General features: G+C 37.6%; 3 protein-coding genes across 3 annotated transcripts; 2 read left to right on the forward strand and 1 right to left on the reverse strand.

Annotated features, from left to right (window-relative positions):
• Nucleotides 1-114: 114 nt before the first annotated feature.
• Nucleotides 115-3,250, reverse strand: LOC115796862 (polyubiquitin-like). The gene is made up of 2 exons (XM_030753327.1): nucleotides 3,045-3,250; nucleotides 115-1,357 (listed from the first exon to the last, which is right to left on the reverse strand). Exons 1-2 carry the CDS (start codon nucleotides 3,187-3,189, stop codon nucleotides 1,224-1,226), a joined length of 279 nt encoding a protein of 92 aa, XP_030609187.1. The 5' UTR covers nucleotides 3,190-3,250; the 3' UTR covers nucleotides 115-1,223.
• A 7,495-nt stretch (nucleotides 3,251-10,745) lies between these two features.
• On the forward strand, nucleotides 10,746-14,681 carry LOC115796839 (uncharacterized). Its single transcript, XM_030753300.1, has 7 exons — nucleotides 10,746-10,763; nucleotides 10,973-11,045; nucleotides 11,297-11,374; nucleotides 13,144-13,247; nucleotides 13,417-13,505; nucleotides 13,779-13,949; nucleotides 14,123-14,681. Exons 2-7 carry the CDS (start codon nucleotides 11,023-11,025, stop codon nucleotides 14,576-14,578), a joined length of 921 nt encoding a protein of 306 aa, XP_030609160.1. The 5' UTR covers nucleotides 10,746-10,763; nucleotides 10,973-11,022; the 3' UTR covers nucleotides 14,579-14,681.
• An 86-nt stretch (nucleotides 14,682-14,767) lies between these two features.
• On the forward strand, nucleotides 14,768-19,705 carry LOC115796832 (ubiquitin carboxyl-terminal hydrolase 47-like). Its single transcript, XM_030753289.1, has 11 exons — nucleotides 14,768-15,039; nucleotides 15,333-15,484; nucleotides 16,013-16,121; nucleotides 16,215-16,336; nucleotides 16,491-16,561; nucleotides 16,650-16,775; nucleotides 17,864-17,959; nucleotides 18,039-18,170; nucleotides 18,256-18,390; nucleotides 18,491-18,522; nucleotides 19,046-19,705. Exons 2-11 carry the CDS (start codon nucleotides 15,364-15,366, stop codon nucleotides 19,215-19,217), a joined length of 1,116 nt encoding a protein of 371 aa, XP_030609149.1. The 5' UTR covers nucleotides 14,768-15,039; nucleotides 15,333-15,363; the 3' UTR covers nucleotides 19,218-19,705.
• Nucleotides 19,706-19,947: the final 242 nt, after the last annotated feature.

A 19,947-nucleotide genomic window follows, 5' to 3' on the forward strand; every position in this document is an offset into this window, starting at 1 on the left:
GAGAGCTGATTAAAGGCAAATGAAAATGCTTACATCCTGATTTCTGTTATATATTTATTTTTAAACTGTTATTATTTCACTGTTCAACAAATTTACACAGAAGAAATCCCTTTATTGTTCAGAATATGTTACAGGCTGATCAGTCTTGATAAACCGAACATGGTTACAGTAAAGTGAATCCACACCCCTCAGCCTGAAAGCTTGAAGTATTGTCACCACACCATGCAGGCTGGCAGGCATCAGGCGGCACGAACACCCAACTTTGTGAACATGATACCTCGAGAATGAGGTGAAGTAGGATCTTGAGACTGATACCGTAGGTGCATCTACACAGCTAATATGCTAGTAATTTTTTCATTTTATTCCCACCCAGAAAAAATAACATCAAAAAGGTGTTTCTCTTACAAACATTTGGGCCTTGTGGGATGGTTAAAATAGATCCAAGAATCTACATCAATAAGAGGATCATCAACTACTTGATAAGGTGGCTAGTACTACCATGTAACCTAGCATAGCATTGCCCTGCAGGGTACCAACAACACCTTGTAGCTCACAGTTCATGGGGCCAGACACAGGAAGCTGAGCAGTACAGGGAATCCAGACAGCCAAAAGTGGAAACCACAGATATCAGAGAATGAAAAATGAATTTTCAAGAAAAGAAAAATCCAAATCTTTAAAGGTCTGAGAGCAGGTATATTTTTCCCCTGTTTTTGCAGGTGTGTTTCTTCCAGAAAGCAAACAGACAGGTTTCCGCACTGACTTTGATCAACAAGTTGGCACTGAGTGGAGAAAATAGTTAAGATACTTGTGTTAAACTGTAATGAATCACAGGAGCACCAGCCAGAGCCAGAAGAAAAACACACCTACTCTGGAGGAAAGAACACAGTTAATGTGTGACACCCATACTTCTGTATGACAGAGGACGGCAAAGAGAAAACAAAAAGGAGAACAGAGAGAAGTCAGGACAACACCAGGAAGCAAAGACAACCATGAAAGGAACTGAGGCAACAGCTCAGGCACAGAGCCAGAAACTAAAGAAGAGGGTTTATCCACAGAAACAAGAAGTAAAGAGGAACATAACTACTAAACACAGAGACAAACTCCACTCAACAAAAGAAACACTGGAGAAAGTAAACAGAGGCTCCCAAACTAGAACTAAAATAGTCTCAGCATTACTGTGATAGATGGACATCAAAATTCAACAAATCATAAGATGATCTCAGTCATGCTGACAGTCCTCCAGGAACCTTCATCACCATGTGAATCACAGACATGTGCTGGATGCCATAATCAGACAGAAGACTATCATCTCCATCCAGCATCTGATCTGTGAATATCAGCCGCAGGGCCTCCTCTCCTACACACACACACACACACACACACACACAGAGAAACGAGCAGTCAGATTCAAACACATATGTAAGTTTACTGAAAAAAATGGTACTACTACCAACGATTGGGACTGTGTTTTTCCTCGCATAGGTACATGATCGCTTAAATCATATTTATCTCATAGACTCCAATTTGTTCATGTAAATGGGGAGTCTTCTTCACACACTAAGGTTAATTATGGAGTTCCACAGGGTTCTGTGCTAGGACCAATTTTATTTACATTATACATGCTTCCCTTAGGCAGTATTATTAGAAAGCACTGCATCAATTTTCATTGTTATGCAGATGATACTCAGCTTTACCTATCAATGAAGCCAGATGACACACATCAATTAGTTAAACTGCAGGAATGTCTTAAAGATATTAAGGCCTGGATGACCTCTAATTTCCTGCTTCGAAATTCAGATAAAACTGAAATTCTTGTTCTCGGCCCCACAAATCTTAGAAACATGGTGTCTAACCAGATACTTACTCTGGATGGCATTACTTTGGCCTCCAGTAACACTGTGAGAAATCTTGGAGTCATTTTTGACCAGGATATGTCCTTCAATGCACATATTAAACAAATATGTAGGACCGCTTTTTTGCATTTGCGCAATATTTCTAAAATTAGAAACATCCTTTCTCAGAGTGATGCTGAAAAGCTCATTCATGCATTTATTACTTCTAGGCTGGATTATTGTAATTCATTATTATCAGGCTGTCCTAAAAGCTTCCTGAAAAGCCTTCAGCTGATCCAAAATGCTGCAGCTAGAGTACTGACAGGGACTAGAAAGAGAGAGCATATTTCTCCCATATTGGCTTCTCTTCATTGGCTCCCTGTTAAATCTAGAATAGAATTTAAAATTCTTCTCCTCACATACAAGGTCTTGAATAATCAGGCACCATCTTATCTCAAAGACCTCATAGTACCATATCACCCCAACAGAGCACTTCGCTCTCAGACTGCTGGCTTACTTGTGGTTCCTAGGATACTTAAGAGTAGAATGGGAGGCAGAGCCTTCAGCTTTCAGGCGCCTCTTCTGTGGAACCAGCTTCCAGCTTGGATTCGGGAGACAGACACCCTCTCTATTTTTAAGATTAGGCTTAAAACTTTCCTTTATGATAAAGCTTATAGTTAGGGCTGGATCAGGTGACCCTGAACCATCCCTTAGTTATGCTGCTATAGGCCTAGGCTGCTGGGGGGTTCACATAATGCACTGTTTCTCATTCACCTTATTTACTTTGTTTATACTCCACTCTGCATTTAATCATTAATTGATATTAATCTCTGGCTCTCTTCCACAGCATGTCTTTCTCTCCCCTCAGCCCAACCGGTCGTGGCAGATGACTGTCCCTCCCTGAGCCTGGTTCTGCTGGAGGTTTCTTCCTGTTAAAAGGGAGTTTTTCCTTCCCACTGTCGCCAAGTGCTTGCTCATAGGGGGTCGTTTTGACTGTTGGGTTTTCTCTGTATTATTGTAGGGTCTTTACCCACAATACAAAGCGCCTTGAGGCGACAGTTTGTTGTGATTTGGCGCTAAATAAATAAAATTGAATTGAATTGAATTGAAAATTTAAAAAAAAAATTAAAACTTACATCGTTGCCAAGTATCGTATAATGACACCGTTTAGCTGAACTATGTCAGCGGACTGTTTGTTTTCTCCGGTCTTACCTGTGGTCTCCGGAAGCTTCTGCGCCAGCTTTTCCTTCAGCTGCCGCACTGTCATGCTCTTAAACTGCTCCTCAGTGTTGCACAGGTCGAGCGTCATCTTCTGACCCCTCAGTCCATGAACCACAACTTGGTAGATTTTTCCCATTTTGCGCTGATTTGACTGCGACTTGTTGCGCTCCTAAAGTGTCGCTGAACAGCAGCTGTTTGACGTCAGAGAACATGTGGATGCTTTCGCTTTCATTATTCTTCTTCATCATCGTCATCATCATTATCATAATAACAACTAATAATAGCAACTCAGTTCACGTGGAGCTTCTATTTCCGTGTCACACTATTATTAAATGTTTATTATTCCACTTCAGGTGATTAACAGCTGTGTTTGTCACGTGATCAGGGAGTGCTTGTTTACCATCTGTTCCGCACTAATACATATCTCATTCAAAGCCGGTGTAAGGCAAAAATGTTTATAAGTTAAACTCAATAAGCTCCTTAAAGCCTTAAAGCTGTTCTCAGCATTGACGATACACAAAATACGAACATACTAAAACGTTTCAGACCTGCGGTTCCGCATCATGTGACTTGTTCTAAGTGTTTGCAGGTACTAAACTGATGAAACACAACCAGGGTTATAATAGTTTTGGATTTTACATTATCATTTAGTTTTATTTAGTTTTTTTTTTTTTATCTATCTAATTTAGGATTTCATTGGAACACAATCCTCAGTTTTGCAGGCTGAAAAAGTCTTATACATTATAAAGTACTATGCTGTATTTGTTTATTATGTTATATACCATGTTTTAAAAATAATACTACAAATTGTTTTCATTTAAAATGATCTATGCTCAGTGATTATTATTCATGAATAATTTCATGTCTTAATAAATATTCATTATAAGTAAAGAAAATATTTTTTTAATGTCCGACCCACATAGGTACGTGTATGTTATTACAGGGCCAATGGATGGTGCCACCATAACAAAGATTAAATCCCTGCAAATGCAGGTAATCTTCAGGAGCAATGGAGCCAGTACACTTGGTTCCCTTTACAGATTGCATCTGAGTAGTGGGCCCTGAAATGAACAGGTCCACCTGTGGTGATGCTCCGCATTACTGTCCTTCTGTACAGTCCACCGTATACAATAATATATTAAAAATATTGCTCATGTTTCCAAAATGATATTAAGTCCTTGTGGTTGCTGATAATAACCAATAAGCAAATTAAATAAATTAAATGGAGAGATTAACACAAAAGTGGCCACACATTTTGGGTGTGAAACAATGTGAATGATGCTCCTGTCCACATTTACATCGTCCATATTTAATGTAAAGGGCAGCAGAAATGATGTTCTTAGTATGTTACTAAATGTCTGTGTTGATTAAATTGCACAGTCTTCTGCAAGCAAATCAATATATTTGTTACTTTGGCAGCTCCTAGGCTGGTCAGAGACATGATTTTGTCATGGGGGGGGGGTTATATCTAATTACCAGATAATATATTCATAACACACAAGGAATGACTCTGCGACTTTGTTTTAGGTCTGCAAGATACACCCTCCTTTATCAGCAGAGAGAAATCACAGAATGTATCATCTATGATAAGCTTTGGTGTCATCTCCGTCTCTAAAGCAATCAACAGCTGTGGGTCAAATGTTGGTGAATCTTCTGTGATACAGTGAAAAGTATATGACTACTAAATGTGCAATAAGGAAGCAAATCCAGATAATTTAATAGGACTTACAAAAACTTTGTTTATTGCACCAATTTTGTATCTTATTCTAGCCCATCAGTTTCTGCCAAAACTAAAACAGAAAGCTAAATCTAAGTCACGTTTGCTTAGCTCTGCATATCAGCTGGCCTGGCTCTGCCCAGTGACTCATTAAATAACATATTGTATCTTGGCACTTCTGGGAAAGACTTCTTGACTCTATCAGTAACTTCCTGCGTGTTTACACAGCTGTTTTTGATAATTAGTGAGCTTGCCCAGGTGTATTTTCGTCCCCTTTCTTTTAGCCTTTGTCACTGCAACAAAGCTAACAAGCAATATTTCTGAACACACTTTCTAAAAATGTGATAGCAAAAAAAAAAAAAAAATTTTCACAGCCCTTTCAAAATCTTTGGTCATGAAATGCACCTGAAGAAGGCTGTTCAGGGTTGTTCAGACCATTTTATTATTAAAAACACAACAATATAAGCAACATAACTGCCACATTGTATAACTCCGATATGTATGAGAAGCAGAAGTTAAGATATTTTGAATCAGTAATCCACACCTTTGTTAGCACCCAGCTGGATTACTGTAATGTACTCTATTTGGGGTTTAGCAGCTCCTCTATTGTTCACCTACAGCTGGTGCAGAATGCTGCTGGGCATCTTTTAACTGGTGCTTGCGAACATGAGCACATTTCACCTGTTTTAGCTTCACTCCACTGACTGCCCGTTTATTTTGGAGCCTTTTGAAAATTGTTTTATTTGTTTTTAAATCACTAAATAGACTTGCCCCCGCCTTAGCTCTTTGACCTGCTACACTTCTACACTCACACTTGCTCTCTCAGGTCAGCAGACCATGTGCTTCTGACGCTGCCTAAAGCTAGGTTTAAGCTCAGAGGGTACCGGGCTTTTGCTGTGGCAGCAACTGATCTGCCACTGCATGTTAGACAGGGCTCTCACCCACTCATTTTAAATCATTTTTAAAATCTCACCTCTTTTCTTTGGCTTTTAACACCAAGCAAAATGCTGACTTCTGTGAACTGTGTTTAAATCTTTTGTGTACTTCATATATATTGTGTATCTCTGAGGTATTTTTATGTATTTATTGAGTTTTTTTTTTATATATTTTATTGTTCTATTGTACAGGACTTTGGACCCTATGGGTGATTTTAAAGCATTTTATAAATAAAGTTGGATTTGATTGGCTCCTGCCAGTAAGCCAAGACCAAACATTTGGTCTCAGAATGAACTTCAGATCAAATGCAGTAAAGCTATCTTTAACCCTCTGGGGTCCGGGGTATATTTGGCCGTTTTTGACTACTTTTGTTTTTACCTTTATAGTTGACCTTAGAAACTGTTTACCTTGCCTTGTTTGGTATCATTCTTTTCAGCACCACCTCATGTGTGTGACTGTATAGTTATTCTTTCATTTTGGCATACTGTATTAACACACTGGACTTAAAATCACATAAAAACATAAAATCCGAGTAGAAAAAAATTTGATTTTTTTACTGTAAAAATCACAAACATGCTTAACGAATTATTTTTAAAACTTAAAATGCAAATATAAGTTGTAAATTTTCAAAACTTGTGTGAAAATATAGTAAACAATAAAGTTATATGCAGGTATTCACATTAAAATGCAGGAAAGGCCTCAGGCATTTTTCTGTACAACTATTTGCAGAGCAATCAGGACTCACATTAAGATGCTACACAAATTATTTATGCCACCTCAAAAAACAGTTTCTGTCCTCCACAAGACTGAGGGGCCCATCACAGGCAGAACTTGCCATCAATATTGTCTCTTTTACCACTTTTTCACTTGTTCCTCAGGAGCCAAATGCACCCAAATGCACCATGGTACCGCATAATTTTCTGATTGGTTGAATTGGTGCATTTTTCCACCAATAGGAAAGGTGTTGTCGGGAGTTATTTTGTTTTGTTTTGTTTTTATTAGCAGGCACTTCCTGTTAGCGAAACTCCAGTTTTCGCCGTTTATTTCTGCACAAAACGCGCATCGAAGGTGAGGAAACTATAAAGGAAAAAGCATGGCGTAATTCATTGGGCATAACTCTGGTTTTACTTGGCCTATCAACGAAATTTAAAAACTGGTACGTAGTTTGAAGTCTGCTCTTTCGATTCATGTTGAAATGGAGACTCAGCGTCCCGATGCTACGTCATGTCAAATTGGCGATGTCATTTTGACGCGCCGGCGAGTCCGTGGACTCCAGAGGGTTAAAGGGAGTGGTTGATTGGTTGGTCACGTGTTCGCTCGCTTGATAGGTCATTTTATTTTAAATTCCAAAGCTTACTGGATCCAGTATGAAGATGAAGGTAACTGTGTGTGGGAAATATACATTTTAAAAGTAAAAATTATTTATAAATTGAATTGAACTGGCACTGTTAGCACCAGTTAGAGTTTCTAAGCATTCCTTCAACGCAGAACTATATTCAAAGCAGCATTTCTGCTTATTCAAATCCTTCACATCCGAGGGATACTGCACTCCTTATAGGAATCAAAAGTCCCACTAACCCCAGATACCAGCATCTGCTGCCAATGTAAAAGAATTTATATCAAAAGCTCCCAGTCCATTAAAATGAATATTTTAAATCTAGAGTAGCCAATACAACACACTCAGGTATCCATCTGTCACACTGCCTTAAATAATCTACAAAGTCACCTCATCTATCCAACTAAAATAAATCAGACACACTCAACCTGCTAAGAATGACACACCACAAATCCAGCAACAACTATAGCTGTGATCCTCCAGCCATTTCAAATCCAGCACAGCTAAAATGATTAAAAGGACTTCTAACCAAGCCTGATGGACCTCAATGGCCCAAAGTAACCACAGCAGGTTACTGTTGTAACACTAATCTAATGCAGTCCTGGCCTGGGTATCATACTTTCCAACAAACTTCATAAAATAAATGCCTCCCGAAATGAAACCAGCACAAATCTGTAGCACCCGATCAGTGATGTCCCCTGTTATATCTCCCAAGTAAACACTGAAATCCAGCTACTTCAAAGGGCGGCATTCCCCCCCGGAGATACCCACCAACAATCACTCATATTCGAAATCCCTACATTCCCCCCCTGAATTTTGTTGCTAAACCAGCTTTTTGTACCTAATGATGAATAGCCCATTTCCTCAAACATGACTTTAGTGGTTTCTTTTTCGTCAGTAGCAGTATAAGCTTGGATAAGAGAGTGACCGACCCGTAATCACGGCAGACGCAAAGTAAAGCAAGCTAGTCACGGCGGTAGAAAGAGAGTCTCCTTGTAAATCAGCTGTTCAATACTGAAGGTTTATACAATGACTCAAAGTTCCTAAACAGATACAATATACCAAAAATCTCAAATGAGTTTCTAATGCGTCTCATCTCAGCCCCTCATCACCCTTCACCTGTCTCCTTTAGGTCACATGTCTTCTTTCTCTTCTTACAAAAGCATGAATGACAGAATAAATTCCTTCTTTCAAGATCTGCTGATCTCTGTTCCTCCATCCATCTTTTTACTGGAGTTACTTTGTTAAGGACATTGACTGGAAAAGGATTTGTGTTTATTTTCTTGGGCTTATTTTACTCTGATGTAGTTTTGAACAAATTACCTCACTTTCTTAAATATTTTTGGGCGGTTCCTTGTTTAATACTGTTGTTGCACTCTCTTTGGACTTTTCAGACCGGTCTCAACGATAATCTCAGACGACAGTTTTCAGCTGTTAAAGTAACAGCTTCATTTATGAACAGATCTTATTCAGTAACAGCTGAAGTGATCGCAACCAGAAATCCAACACTGGAACTCCTGCTGAGTGAAATCAATATTATTGTTTGCAATAAATAACAAAAAACACCTCAAATATTAAATCAACAGATGATGATTTAATATTTGATATTCAATTGAAGGAAAATAAAAATGTTTACGTCCTGATTTTTGTGTTTGTTTATTTTTATAATGAAACAGTTGTTATTTTACTGTTCAACAAATTTATGTTATAGGCTGATCAGTTTTGATGAATGATGAACCGACCATCGTTACAGAAAAGTAACAAACTCCCCCTCTCACTCTATGACAGCTGGGATCATAACCAGCCCCCCAGTGACCTTGAACTGGCTAAGTGGAAGAAAATGGATGGATGGATGGATGGACAACAGATATATAACACCAATTTATCTTTCTATTCCTGATTCCATTCTTAATGCATTTTTGTTCCTTTAGTGATAAAAGTATATAACACTCTACAACAGCTTCACTGTTGGTGGATAACAAGTAAAAAAGATGTAACCTGAACATTGTTGCCCTGTGGGGTACCAACAACAACCTGTAGCTCACAGTCAGTTCATGGTAGTTCATGGGAATCTGTGGAGGGATCCAGAGATCCAAAAGTGGCAACCACAGTCATCGGAGAATGAACAATGAATGATTTTCTTTTAGAGAAGACAATAAAGTCCAATTCTCAACAGGTCTGAGAGCAGCTATGTTTTTTCAAGAACTCACTTTCACAGATTTTCCCTGTTTGGCAGGTGTGTTTCTACCAGAACGCAAACTGACAAGTTTCCACACTGAGTTTGATCTACAAGTTTGCACTGAGTGGAGAAAAGAGCCAGAGTTAAGATATTTCTGATAACTGGTCATGAATCACAGGAGCGCCAGATGAAGCCAGAAGAAACCACACCTACTCTGGAGGAAAGAATGAAGTTAATGTATCACACACACATTTATATGATAAAGGGCGGCAAAGAGAGAACAAAAAGGAGAACAGAGAGATGGCAGGACAACACCAAGAAGCAAAGGCAAAGAGTTTATCCACAGAAACAAGAAGTAAGGAGAAACATAACTACTAAACACAGAGACAAACTCCACTGAACAAAAGAAACACTGGAGAAACTAAACAGAGACTCCCAAACTAGAACTAAAATAGTCTCAGCATCACTGTGATAGAAGGATCCATCAAAACATGAATGAAAATTCAACAAATCATAAGAATCAAACTTAAAAGACTAGAATACAGAATAAAAGCTAAAGAGAAACTGAACTCAGATACATTAACAAAGGATTTGAATCTCAAGTGCAGCACAAAATCCTGCAGGAATCACACCTTTGTAACATTGTGTTTCCTCTTGCTGGAATAACACTAAAATTTTTATTTTAATGTGACTAAAACTAAAATTAAGTTGTCAGTCTGCATGGATAAGATAGTTTCTGTTCTTCATTTGGTGGTAGGTTGTTAGAGCTGCTTGTGGGAACCATGATGGTACCTGCTCATGACTCAGTAGCTACACTACGAAAAAAACAAAGCATGGCATTAAACTGAAACTAAACTATTATGAAACCCATGTTACTTAACTGAAATAAAAAGACACGTGCACGTGTAGTGCATGCTATTGATTGTTTACATTTACATTTCCCATCCACAATAAAATTTCTACGCATTGCTTGCTTACTCGTCCACAGCAGTGCACAGGATCCTTTGTGTCAGTGTGACAGCGGTCTTTAGCAATTTGATTTTCAATTGATATGGTGAATAAAGTCACTAAATCTCACGTGTTCCTCATTAAGATCTACTGGGACCTGCTTCCAGGGGATTTGTGCCACTTAAAGGTTATACTACCAGGAAGGTGAGGAGGAGCTCACAGTATTTTTTAATAGTTGTACTTACAACTCCTCATCAATACAGAAAGAAATCAATACAGACCAACCTCTGTACTGTATGTATAAAATTAAAAACTTTGAGCCTGAGAGACTGAAATACCTTTCATAAAGAAAACTTTATACTTTTAATTAGTTTTTATACTGTTCGTTTAACTTTACTGGTTCTAATAAATACCAAAGTGAGGTGACGGATGAATTTGCCTAATGATTAAAAAAACATGAATACATTTCCGTACTGATATCCCATGAGACCATACAAATGCTTCATTTTGTGAAGAGCCCTCCCCCCCTCATCATGTTCCCTCTGTGTGTTTCCTTCCTGGTCCTCAGCTCAGTAGCGGTCCTGCTGTGGAGAGGTGAGTTTACGCTGAGGCTGCAGTTTATAGAGCGGTTAAATGCAGGAAAAGTGCTAAAAGGCGGTTCAGACCTTACTAGTTAGACTCATAGACAACTCCTTATAGTGTTATTTAGATGTTTTTAGTGTGAACTATTTTGCAGTACTTTATTGTAACAGGCTAACTTGCTGAACTTTCTCATGCTGTCCATTTTTCGCTCTCCTATAAAGGTGTGCATGTAGAAGCCCGGCTGATGTGAAGTTAAAGCTGTTGAAACATCATGTTGAAGTTCTTTTTAAACGAGTATGTGAACTCTTTCATTTTTATGCCGTTTAAATTTGTTTGTCATTGTTGAAATATAAATTGCCACTGCAGAATTTTGTTCATAAGGAAATTGTTACTATATGATCACTATAAATTGTTACTGCATTTTATTATATATGTTTATGTGTATTTATATGTACTTTAGAAGCTTACGATTTGCAGTGATGGTGCACATTTTTTCAAAAGGTTTAAGTATTCATTTTTTTAGAGATGAATCCTTGTTGATTTAGGGGATCCCTGTTACGATTGAGGATTAAAACAAAAGGGGAAGTACTAGAAAGTACAGAGACACAAGCTGAGCCAACAGGGTAAGTTATAACATTTCTCTTTTTAAACCTACTCGTAATATTTGCCATTTCTGCTCATTAATTAAATCTCTGTGGAACTCACTGATCACACTGATGGCCTCTCATACACTCAGTGACTTATAGTAGTGCTAACATGGTTAATAAAGTGATCACTGTTCTACTAAAATTATTCCCAAAATAGAGAAGGCATCAAAAATGAAAGTGCTTAGTGCACGGTGCAGACATGTCCGTTTGATCCAGCTGGAAATTCCCTGCATGAGTCAGTTCAGAGGGTGTTGTTTAAACAAGTTCACGAGGGTTTTTGAACACACAGTCGCTTCCAAAAACTCCCAAACTCTTAAAGCTTTTTCCACAATTTGTACTGATGTAAAACTGATATTCTCTGACATCAGTCAACACCATATAACTCCTAATCATACAAGTTTTCACAAACGTCTGCAAACTTCCAGTCTGTTTTGCACATGTGAAATCAGGTTATGGAAACACTTTAAAGATTATTAAAGGACACATCTGATTACAGACTGAGGTGAAATAACAGAGGAGGTGAATGTAAGGGAGAGATTTCATTTGCTGAAGGTAATAAATTTACCACAAATACTATAAATGTGATTTGACTTCATTAAGAGTCACTAAGTGTAGGTTGCTGTGAAAGCTTTGAAATTTCTTTAGTAGTGAAGAATAGAAAAGTGCTGAAAAGAAACCTGGGGCTGTTTGCAGAGCAGCAAACTCTTTTTCCAGTTGATTTATTTTAGTAAAAAAGTGAAACTTGTATATTATATTCAGACTGATAATGTTTGCTTCTTTTAATTTAGATGATTGTAACTGACAACTAATGAAAACCCCAAATTCAGTATCTCAGAAAATTAGAATATTTCTTAAGACAATACAAAAAAAGGATTTTTAGAAATGTTGGCCAACTGAAAAGTATGAACATGAAAAGTATGAGCACGTACAGCACTCAATACTCAATACTTAGGGCTCCTTTTGCCTGGATTACTGCAGCAATGTGGCGTGGCATGGACACACATAGCCAAGTGACAGCTCCATTTCTTCAGGGCCACAGTCTATAGAAACTGCTCCAAAGCCTATATTTATAAATATCTATGCATACCTACAGTTATAGTCAGAAGCGCACTCATCATTGGCATGAATGTCATGGTAATTTTGATTTCTTTGAGCTGTTCTTCTTCCAGGCTGGAATGACTGTACAGCATACAATTTTAACTTTAACAAAACAAGAATTCGGGGCACAAGTTTGAATTTATTAAGAATTTTATGTGTTAATTTGATGTGTTTGGGATCACTGTCCTGTTGCAGCACCCAGTTCTGTCCAAGTTTCAACTGGCTAGCTGTTGATTTGAAGTGAAGTTTAAGAATTTGGAGGTAGTCCTCCTTCATTATCTCAGCCACTTTGTGCAATGTATCAGTGCCACTGGCAGCAAAACAGCCCCAGAGTGTGATGCTACCAGCACGGAATAACTGGTACAGTGTTCTTAGGTTTGGGAGGCTCATCTTTACGCCTACAAACATACCTCTAGTAATTGTGGTTAAATAGCTCAATCCATGTCTCATCTGAACATAAAACCTTCCTCCAGAAGAAATTTGGCTTCTGTATGGGGGCAGCTGCAAAATTCAAAAGATATGTTTAATACTTTATTGTTTAATATACAGTCTTAAAACGACATGGTTCTTGTGTCAGGTGATAATGGCAGATGTGATTTAAAATACAGGATGACAGTATTCATAGTCTCAGATTTTTTTTCCCACAGAATCCAAATGCGCATTCAAGGACAGGAACAGGTGGACAAGAAGTACGATCCACTAGATACGACACTGAAGTTTGTCAACAGGCGGGATGATTTGGATCCATTTTGTAAGATTCTTTTTCACAAAATTAATTCTCTGGCAAAAATTAGGATTGAGCTTATCAAACTTCACCTTTCATTTTTGTCCCTTTTTAATGAGCTTCTTTATTATATTTTGGTGCTGCCCAGTATACATAGTGTCATTGATGTAATTGTCAACATCCACTCCATCCTCAGATGATGATTCTCTCAGAGCAGAGATGTCCTGCGGTCACGCCGTCACTCCTGAAACTCTAACACGTTGGTGTCACGCCCAGCTGGAGCAGGTATGTCGTGTTTTTGTAGCAGAATATGAATGTAAATTAAACTGGATGGAGATGGTGAGGTGATTAGTGCAACAGGGAATTACTGGGTGCCAATAGGTAGTTGGAAGAAATGTGTTTGTTTATAGATTTTTGTTATAGTATATTGTTTATGTGTAGCTAAATGTGTCAGAGAGATCAAACAAACTATACAGAAAATCTAGATGAACGGAAGTAAAAACACACGAGTTTTCAAATTGTAATTGAGTAAATTTACCTTTTTTGTTTTTTATTAAGGGGAATTACAAATTCAGATGTCCAGCTTTAGTCGACCGCACCAAACAGTGTAATAAAATGTGGTCGTACCAGGAAGTGCGCAGACTGGCTGATCTGACTGTGGAGGAAATGCAGCACTTTGAAGAGAGCATGGCCCGCCTGGCTATTGAAAAATACTGCGAGGTTCAGCAAGTAAGTGATTTAGTTGTATAAAGGTTTTTTTTTTTTTTTAATGCTAACATTTATTGATTTAAACATTTACAATAAAATCAAGTGGAATTTTTTGTTTGTTTGTTTGTTTGTTTTTTCTCGGTATTGTGATTGTTTTCATTTCTAAAATGTCCCTTCACTGTTTCCCACATCAGTGCCCACAGTGCAAAACAACTGTGGAGAGGAAGGATCTCTCTAACCTGTGTGTCCAGTGTGTCGTATGCACAGCTGATCAGAAGAAGACCTACCAGTTCTGCTGGCAGTGTCTGAAGCAGTGGAAGGGTCCGGGCCCTCGATCTGACCGCTGCAACAATGATGGCTGTGAGAACAAGGACCTGAAAATCCTGCGAACATGTGGAACCATCAGCCTGCCTGCAGTGAAGGGCGTCACCAGCTGCCCCTCCGTCAGAGTCTGTCCTACATGTGGCCTGAGAGTGGGACATAACAGAAAAAACTGCAAAAATATCTACTGTCCTCGCTGCAAAGTGCAGTTCTGTTTTGTCTGCCTGAAGCTAAAGAGTGAATGTTCACAAACCAGCTCACCATACGAAATCTGCCCCAGTGGGGTCGCTCCGAGGCAGACCTCCATCCCTGTATGGAGGAAAACATGAAAACAAGACCAGGGTTAAAACATCAACAAGAAGAGCCTATTGAGAACCTATAGAGCTCATCTTGAAATAGCAAATATGTTTGGCACAACAACGCATTCAGATCACAGTTCTGCTTGCAAGATCTACCAGACATGACAGGCTTTAAAAAAAAAAAAAAAAAAAAAAAAAAAAAGAAAACAAGACCATATCTTGTCTTTATTTGATGAACAATTTTACAAAAGCTATAAAAGAGAATGTCAAAATGCAACAAAAAATAAAGTTTTTATATTTAAAATGTATATGAGTAAAATGCATGATAAGCCTTTTTTGTCCTTTGGTTTCTTTATCTCCCTTTTTGGATTATATCTGGCTAGTTTTGGATAATCTTGCTTGGACAGTAATTACACGAGAACAGGTGCAGCATCAAGGGAAGAGAAAGAAAGATGGTGGCTCAGCACCTGAAGAACGGGGAGACTATGACAGTAATATACCATATTTTCAAAATCATAAATTCTGACACACCTTGAATGCAGCACAGTAACCCGAGTGGCAGAAGTGAAAGCGGAAGCGCTGTTCTGAGTGTCTTAAACTGCGATACAGATATCCTACTACTCGTATGGTCGATAAACTAAACTTCTTCGTTACCAAAGATCTGAGGGGATGTCTCAAAATTGTGTTACTGTGTTACCACTGAGTGTAGGCTCGTATCTTTTGCTTCTGTGCGGTTGTTCTTCTATTTCAAAATAATCGTGGTTGGTTTATTTCCCACTACCAGATCATCTGTAGATCGACAGAGGGGCGTGGAAATGCGTTTCTGTCGATCTGTAGCAGCTTGGATAGGCTTGAGCCCTCGCGCGATCCTGACCTGGATAAGGGGAAGAAGATGGATGTACGGATGGATTTTCAAGAACACCTCGACCTCTCTGGGTAAGATTTGCAGCAAATTTAGAAAGTGTCCTGAGGCCTCTTTTTTGCTGTTGTTCTTGTGTTTGTTCATTGTAGAAAGTTTTTTCCTGCGCTCTTCGGAGGCCTTTAAATTCATCTTGCAGGGGGAATGCTCCTTTACTCAGAGCTTCTTGCATCGAGCTGCTCCATCATTAAGATTTTACTAATGACCTGACAACACGTGAATTTTGGGACCAAAACCTGCTAGATAAAACAGCACGATCTGAAAAAGAGACAACATTACTAATTAAATATTTCATTTCTAATGTTGTATTTCTAATAATTACTATTTGATCAATATTTATTTATATTTTATATTTATTATTTTATGTTGTTATCCATACGTCTTATCACTTGTAGATCAGTGGGCTGAGATGGATTTTTTTTTTATTCATTTAATGTATAATCTTGGACTCAATTGACTTTATAACAAACAAAAAAGTCTGGCTATTGTCTGTCTGTGCTGTCAGTTTACGATGCACTCTAGTGTTCTTCTTCTGCAATTTACAGGAGCTAATATTAAGTACCATGGACTGATAAACCTGGGAGCAACATGTTACCTGAACAGTGTGCTGCAGGTGTTGTTCTTGACCAAAGACTTCAGAGACGCTGTGAGAAGGTTTGTTGTTGTTCACCTTTACTGTCACGTATTTAGATTTAATTGGGTCTGCAGAGCATTTTTATTACTCATGAGCACTTTGTCTTTGTTTAGGTTCTCCAGTAAAAATCCTCACACTGAGTTTATTGATCATCATCTTCAAGACTTGTTTGATGATTTACAGAAACACACAGCAGACACACATAAAATAACAGAGAAGCTGGGCATCATCAGAGGTACAGAATGATTGCACTGGATACAGATGTGATCTGTATCCAGTGCACAAGAAGTTTAAAAAAATTTAATCATGCAAGAAATTGTATCATTGTAATGGATAATAATACAAAAAATATGTTTTTATTACTGAGTAAGTTTGTTGTACACACCCAGTGAACGAACAGCGTGATGCTCCTGAATACGTTGAGAGGATTTTAAGAATGAGCAGTCCTGAGACATCACAGGTATGATCTTCATCAGTATTAAAGAGAATCTATAATTTTGTTGGAAAATAATACTGAAAAACAGGTTTTTGTACTTTTATGTGTGCAGGTCTTTCATGGTGCTTTAGCAAACCAAATCACCTGTTCTAACGGTCATACAGAGACTGACAGACTTGCACCATTTTGGCATCTTCCGCTCCCGTTGGTGGATTTTTGCAATAAAGACTACAGTGTGGTAAGAAGCTTTTAGGCATCGATGTGCAGTGATTTTTACAGGAAGCAGAAAGGAGAGTTGATGATTCCAAGCAGAATTCTTAAAGCTGAATTCATATTATTTTTAATTCATTCTCATTATTAGTTTTAAGGCAATTTAGTTTTTACTGTTTTAAATTGTTTATTTTTATTTTATTTTTTGTTAGTTTGCATTAAAACAAACATAACAGTTGATAGAGTCTCATCAGATGAGTCCTGCTGACAGTTTTGACCAAATCTTAGACTAAATCCTTTTATTTACTTTTTTTCAGTTACCCAAACCCAGTTTTAATTTTACTTTAGTTACCTCAAATCACAACTGAGAGTCAAAGTTAACCCACAGAATTAAAAACACTTTGTGTCAAAGTTAATTGTTAATATATAAAGATTTAAAATTTTAATGGAAATTCAGAGCGGATAAATTTAGCACAACACAGTTAGGTCCATAAGTTTTTGGAACAATACACAATTTCTATAGTTTTTCTTCTGCGCACTGCACTGGATTTTAAATGAAACAATCATGATGTGATTAATGTGCAGACTTTCAGCTTTAATTTAAAACTTTAATAAATGTTTTGCATTAACTTTTAAGAAATTACAGATATTTTTATACACATTTCCCCATTTTGAGAGCCTAAAAATAGAGATCTGTATCTATTCTGTTGTTACACTGATGAGTCATAGCTTCTTGTGCCCCCTGCTGACAAAGAAGCAGTTTTTTAAAGTGTATTTTAGATTTTTAGTGATTTAAGTGAACAGTGATAAGGAAAAATAACCTTAATCCAATATTGTGGAGAAAATAAAATGAACTGAGAGTAGTTTTGATGTGATCTCTCCTTTATTACATCTAGTATATTGCTGTATGTAAGAATATGAGTGAAATTTTCCTGTTTCTGGTTGATACAGAGGCACAGACTTGACTATTTTAGTCAGCTCTCTCTTCCAAAGGAAATATTGACCTGAGGTTCTGAATTGTTAGAGTATAATGTTTAAAATCTTGAGAAAACATTTGTGAACATTTTATTCACCACATCCTCATCAAAGCTGCTTATGAATGTGTGCATTTTTCAGGTGGACGGCATTGAGGAGTTTTTCAGACCTACAGATTTAAATGGAGAAAACCAGATGTACTGTGACCGCTGTGGCCACAAAGTTGATGCCACTATTGTAAGTAAAGAAAAAAAAAAAATGTGTTTTTGATGAATGTACATTAGGTGATTTTACAGTAACACCATTTTTCATTCAGACAGATGTAATAATTCATCATCCAGATGTTTTGATTCTGCTACTGAAGAGGTTTGAGTTCAACTACCATCACATGAAATACATCAAAATCAACTGTTCTGTGGACGTTCCTGAAACCCTGCAGATACCAAAGGTATTTACAGAGCATATTTCAGGATTTGATCAAAAGGATTTTTCATTTTCGTTTCTCACTTTGTAATTTTTCCTTTGTCAATCAGAATATGACCTATGAACTGTATGCAGTTGTGGATCATTTTGGTGATCTAAGGAGTGGCCATTACACTGCAACAATCAAGACTCAGGAGAAACATGAAGAGAGATGGTATCAGTTTAATGATACCAGGGTCACACTGGTAAGACTGACCTCCCTTTATTCACTGTTACTGAAACATGTTCCAGGATCAGTGTATTACACTTTTAAAAAGATTCATCATGTCACCTTTTCATCAACAGCTTGATTATCAGCCGTTACAGGTGCATAAGAAGTAAGTTTTTGTTGTCCTTCTTGTCCCCACTGTATAATATTTTGAAAATATAGCAGCATTCAAAGTATATTTATACATTTACATAATGTGGCTAAATTTACAGTAACACACGTGTTAATTGTATTACATCACAATATAACCACAACAGCAGATTGTGTGCTTCATCCCAGTCCCAAAAACATTACAACATAAATCACCATCCCCCAATGACTATTAAAAAACACAATATAAATAAACATAAATAAACATAGCATTCATGCAGTGACAGTCAAAAGTTTGGACAAACTTTCGTATGAATGAAACCTTCAGTTGGTTCTGTATATGTGCAGCTCCAGTGATATATATGATTCAGTGCTGCCAAAGACAAAATAACCAGCAGAGACATTTACAGTATACATAAAAAAAAGAAGTGCATTATGTAAGAATATACATTTTGCTCTTTTTAAAAAAAATGACCTATTAATAGTTACAGTATTGGTGTATATAAAAAAACCAACTCTCTTTCCTCCATTTCTTCCTCCAGGTCCCAGAGTGCATATCTTCTATTTTACAGAAAGAAGAAAAGCAAGAAGCAGAAAATGTCTTCATGGTTACTGTGTGTGTTTGTTATTTTGTCTGTATTTATTTTATGTTATTTTGTACTTTATTATTCATGCTGTAAATACTTAAAAAGACTGAGAGGTGTGCCCCACTGAAAGGTTTCCACCTGCTGCCAGTGGCAAATATGACCTGTGTCAATAACCTGAAAACTGAGAGAGAGGGAGAAGAGGCTCAGGAGAAAACAAAAGTCAATGATCACACCACAGTGACTGATTTTACACACAACAATGAAGGAACATAATTACAGAGATAATTAGTGCTGGATCTGAACTCTGCTGTAAAGTAGATGATCCAGACACTGATGTTTACGTCCCCCTAACAAGCTCAGCTTGCTTGTATGCAAAGAAGTTCAGCTATATGCTTCATGATGCTTCATCTTTGCCCAATCTTGCCCCATCTTACCTCTCTGAGCTTCTGCACCCCTACATACCTTGCCGGGCTCTCAGGTCAGCGGACCAACTGCTCTTGGAGGTACCAAGATCAAGAAGGAAGCTCAGAGGGGACAGGGCTTTCTCTGTTGTTGGTCCTAAGTTATGGAATGACTTGCCTTTGCAGGTTAGAGCGGCCCCTTCACTGTCCACTTTTAAAGTTCTTCTTAAAACCCATCTTTTTTCCTTGGCTTTTAACTCCAGCGGGATATAGTTTTAAACTGTTTAAACTGAAAGAGTCATTTAATTGTTATTTATTTGTGTTTTAATGTACAGCACTTTGTGTCAGCTGTGGTTGTTTTAAAGTGCTTTATAAATAAAGATGGTATGGTATGGTATGGTATGATGAGGCTAAAATACATTTTCTTTGAATTTATTTCCTGAAACTAAAATAAAC

This window comes from Archocentrus centrarchus, chromosome 18 (assembly GCF_007364275.1).
Source record: "Archocentrus centrarchus isolate MPI-CPG fArcCen1 chromosome 18, fArcCen1, whole genome shotgun sequence".
Lineage (NCBI taxonomy): Eukaryota > Metazoa > Chordata > Actinopteri > Cichliformes > Cichlidae > Archocentrus > Archocentrus centrarchus.